General features: G+C 39.4%; 1 protein-coding gene across 2 annotated transcripts in view; it reads right to left on the reverse strand.

The window, feature by feature from the left end:
• Window positions 1–1,802: 1,802 nt before the first annotated feature.
• LOC143032159 (uncharacterized) overlaps window positions 1,803–5,000 on the reverse strand; it is a 16,479-nt gene continuing 13,281 nt past the window's right edge. For both annotated transcript variants that reach the window (XM_076196627.1, XM_076196626.1), the window contains exons 2-3: window positions 4,708–4,783; window positions 1,803–3,251 (exon numbers count right to left, since the gene is read on the reverse strand). In XM_076196627.1, the coding sequence (XP_076052742.1) occupies window positions 2,382–3,251; window positions 4,708–4,752 (915 nt within the window). In that variant the 5' untranslated portion in view covers window positions 4,753–4,783 and the 3' untranslated portion in view covers window positions 1,803–2,381. The remainder of the gene's footprint in view (window positions 3,252–4,707; window positions 4,784–5,000) is intronic.

A 5,000-nucleotide genomic window follows, 5' to 3' on the forward strand; every position in this document is an offset into this window, starting at 1 on the left:
AGAATATTTAAGAAGGTGATATAAAGAAATGTAAAACCAATTAACAAAAAGTCGTAGTGAAGTTTATTATTTCCTGATAAAACAAGAATTCTACGTGCATAGTACTAAAGAAGGGCACGATGATAGATATGGATATGTAATTCATTACGGAAATTCAACTTTGTTTGAAGATGTGATTGCTGCCACGGAGACATAGTTATGTTTATCATACAAATGCTCATGCGTTTTTGTTTTGTTTTTTTCTTCTTTAACTTCAAGTGCTCATGCGTTTTTGTTTTGTTTTTGTAACTTCAAATGCTCATGCGTTTTTGTTTTGTGTTATTTTTAACTTCTGAATTCTATTAGTACATGTACAATGATCCAAGACCACCACACAGAAGTACACATGGTTTTGACAATAATAGAATCAACCAACACCACAGTTGTAGCTGTAAACCAGAACTATAGAAGACTTCAGTTAGTCTTCAGATTCAGCCCACCCTAAACATTCAAACAAAGTACTTACAAACTCAGCCCACCCTAAACATTCAAACAAAGTACTTACAAACTCAGCCCACCCTAAACATTCAAACAAAGTACTTACAAACTCCTCTAAGTTGAAAGAGTCACCACCAACCAGCACTAAATTGTAATGAATCATAGAACACCAATCAACCAGTAATGATTTCATCCCGTCTTCTGCATTACCTCATTCTAATCAGATATTCTTTCTTCTTCACCTGAAGATCTATGAGGATCGAAATACGTGAATCATGCTTTCGAGAGTAAGATGCAATACGATCAAATTATCTGTGGCCTTTCTACCAATGCCAAATGATTTTAAGAGTGAGTGTAAACATAAAAAGGCATATATCAATTGAGCATCGCGATATTAGACACCTTATGAATTTAAGTATAAGTTACACACACACACACACACATATATATATATATATATATATATATATATGTATACAGTATATATATATGTGTGTGTGTGTGTGTGTGTACGTATATGTATCTACTTTATTTGCCTAATTATGATATAAAGGACAAGAGCTACTCCTGTGTGTGTGTATACAAGTAATATGACTTTATACGTTGATGGGATAAAGTGGAAAAGAACTTGCTGCAGCGTGTATCAACGTTTGAGTAATATGTAGGAAGAGAAAGTTGCGCGTTGAAATCAACCAGAGCCACAACCACACCGGTCGTTATTCCTGGGAGGACAGAGACAGCAGCAAGGAGTGGCAGACTTTCTTATACAGTGTCCTTCCATGCAGCTAAGCAAGATACTGTAATGATTATAATTTATTTCATATCATTTGTTTTTGTTTTGTTATCATTTGTCTGTTTTGATTTTCTTTTATTAGTTATATGTCAATCCATTATTATTTACTATATACCTGTTTGTTTATTATTTAACTATACCTATGCATTTATTTATTTTATTTACTGTTTTTATTGTTATAGTTTTTATTTATTCATTTATTATTATTATGATTTTTTTCGCATCCGACCTAGATATGGACCAAGAGGTCTCCTGTCGGCATGCTCCGCATTTGTAATCCTTTGCTGTTTCCTCTTTTGCTGATTCAGCCGGCGAACTAGCCTTTAACTTTTCTATCCTAAACTACGTAGAACAGCTAGATCTCTTCCTTACCACTCTGCATTCTTCTTCTCCTTCTTCCTCTTCTTCTTCTTATTCTTATTCTTCATACAATCCAATAAACAAGGACAAAAAATATACAGTGTATAATTCAACTTGTGAAGATCCTTTAATTTGAAATACAATATGTTCTGTGTTAGGAAATACGAAAATATGGCATGCAAAATATATTTTTTTTCTTACAGAGTACAGAATAATTTGTAAGACTAATTCTGCAATCACATTGTAATTTGAATTACAATATTTTTTCTGATAAAAATAAAGTATGTACATATACAATTTGTAATATACTTATATGTATCTATAAGCACCAAGTGAAAATTCTGGAACACATGTAAACACGTGTCCGTTTTCAAGCTACGAGGAGCAGTTGATGGTATTCCTGACAAGAAAAGGCGTTTAGACTTTTTTCTCTTTTTTCTTCACTCCTTCACATATGGACTGTTGCATATCTTTACACATTTATTTCTCCTTTTCCTTCTTTCTTTACTTCTAAGTTATCATACTAGCCTGAATCCCACCGCACAAGGAATACAAATCCCATAAGAAAACAAAGTTAAAAACACGCTTGCATCTGCTGTCGCTGGCGTTTCAGATTCTCACCACTCACAGATTAGTTGATAACGTTGTACTCTGGTAAAAATGGCAGTATCCAAGTTTCTTAACTTAAAGAAATGGGCATCATTCTGAGTATTTGTTGTCATCGAACTGTAGGTTTCTGAAGCCATTGTCCTTACGGATTCCTGACACCGGCTTTGTCATTGCGCAAAATGGCAGGCCGGACGTGATCCTCGAAAAAATTCTCGGCACTTTCAACCAGTTTTTCACAAAAGTCTTTGTCGTAGCGAACCCGATGACAGTGGCTATCCTTCCGTGTGTAGACGAAGAAATCGCAGTAGGCGACCCTGTGGACGTGCATATGAAGCTGCACCTGGGTGAAGTACCGGTGGGCCGCCTTAAGGTGACCACTCGAATTCAAACAGAAGTGTGGGTCCGCCAGAGCCTCGCTGATGGTGGCATCCCTGTGTTTGTACGGACATTTGATCTCTAAAACGCCTCTCCCACAGCACGAGCAGTTCACTTCCCCATCGCTGCTCACGCCAAGGAACGGGTTGTCGATATCAATCAGAAACCCCGACTTGTCACAGGTAAATTTTCGGTGTTTTGATTTCTGTTGCTTCGTGTACAGGACTCTGGCCTTCTCTTCGTTTTGGGTGCCCCACCGAACTTGAGGAATCTTGCCCAGATCCTCTCCAAGTCCCAGAATCTTTTTGACCAGGTTTTTGGGATCCGTAGACGAGCGTCTGACTTTGACATCATGAGCAACGGATGACGTGATGCGGCCAGCTCTGTGTTCGAACCACACAGGACAGCTGGACTGATTCTGGGTTTCGAGCTTGAGTCGAGAGATCTGCACTGCGCTCGGTCTGTACGTCTCGATAGTTCCCTTTAGCTGCAAGAAGTGAGTGACAATAGGCACCGGGAGCTCAGGAACCTTCGTCTTCTGCCGATCTTTCGGGCGGCAGTCCTTGACGGGCAGGGCGGACGCAAGAGAACTCAGATCGAAAGATCCAGAGGACGATGACCCACGAGAGGAAGGTGTCTGGACGTGCAAGGGGAATTAAAAATCTTCCATGCATCATGTATATCTGCAATATAATCAAAATTGTTCCCCGAAGTTTCACTGACTGGTAAACCACATCCCCGCAACGGCCGGCAACTGTCCTCGGGCCCTCCCATAGATCGCTCTGAGAAGAGTTTTGTTTGTGTTGTACCAATGTGTGGTTGTTTCTTTTTTCACCACAGCTGAAAGAAGTAGGAGGAGGGGGGAGCAGTCGCCAGTTGTCAGTTTTAAAAAGGCGAAAGAAATGCAGTTAAGGTTAATAGAGATCTTGGGCCCGATTCGGAAACCAAGTGCCAGCCGCTTTGGGTTGCACCCCCAAATGAGGGTGAGGGGTTGACGGGTTTTGTAAATGGTCGTTAGAAAGATGTGTCTGACCTCCAGAAGCATGAAACATCCAGCTTGGAACATGTAAATTGATTGAATAAATAAATGAATATATGAATAAATATTATAAGTAATACATTGAGTCAAATATTTCCATAATTCAAAAACAAATTTACATAAGACAGGCGATAACGGCTGTCCAATCTAAAATCGATACAAAGGGTAGGGGAAACTGATATCACACACACACACACACACACACACACACACACACACACGCGCGCGCGCGCGCGCGCGCGCGCATATATATATATATATATATATATATATATATATATATATATATATATATATATATATATATATGTACAACACTGAATGGGTCCCAGTGATTAGAGATACATTTTTAACAACCACAATGCACTTTAATTCTAAGCCATCAACATCGGGAGACCCAATGGAGGCCGACATGCAGAAATTGAAATGCGGTACTGCCAAGGACTCGAACCAGGCAATCACATGACAGGTGCTGTAGTGACTCACCAACTACGCTATCAATATATATATATATATATTATACACACACACACACACACACATATATATATATATATATATATATATATATATGTGTGTGTATATGTGTGTATATATATATGTGTGTGTGTGTGTATGTATGTATGTACGTATATATATTACACACACAAACACAGACAAACACACACACACACATATATGTGTACATCTACACTGAATGGTTCCCAGCGATCAATTGATATTTTTATTCAACCACAAACAACTTTTAATTCCATGCCATCGCAATCGAGACTGAAGAATCGCTCGATGGAGACATTTTGTTGGAAATTGAAACGTGGACGAATCCTCGGCTCGTCCACGTTTCAATTTCCAACAAAATGTCTCCATCGAGCGATTCTTCAGTCTCGATTGCGATGGCATGGAATTAAAAGTTGTTTGTGGTTGAATAAAGATAACATATGTGTGTGTGTGTGTGTGTGTGTGTGTGTGTGTGTGTGTGTGTGTGTGTGTGTGTGTGTGTGTGTGTGTGTGTGTGTGTGTGTGTGTGTGTGTGTGTAATTTTTTACCACCTTACCTTCTTTGGCTTAGGCGCGGACGCAGACGGACTAGGGGACGCCATCTTTGAAGTGTCACTTCTTGAAGATCAGCTCCTACAAGAAAAGAAAAAATCCACGACACGTTTAATGATAATATTCAGGGAAAGGAGGAGGAGGGTAGGGGGGCTGGGAAAATCCCATAGTACACTGGGCATAATATATTATACCAGCCCTGACTCGTGTGTGTGTGTGTGTGTGTGTGTGTGTGTGTGTGTGTGTGTGTGTGTGTGTGTGTGTGTGTGTGTGTGTGTGTGTGTGTGTGTGTGTGTGT

The sequence above is a fragment of the Oratosquilla oratoria genome, chromosome 13 (genome assembly GCF_046742065.1).
Source record: "Oratosquilla oratoria isolate Oo_2021 chromosome 13, ASM4674206v1, whole genome shotgun sequence".
Classification (NCBI taxonomy): Eukaryota; Metazoa; Arthropoda; class Malacostraca; order Stomatopoda; family Squillidae; genus Oratosquilla; species Oratosquilla oratoria.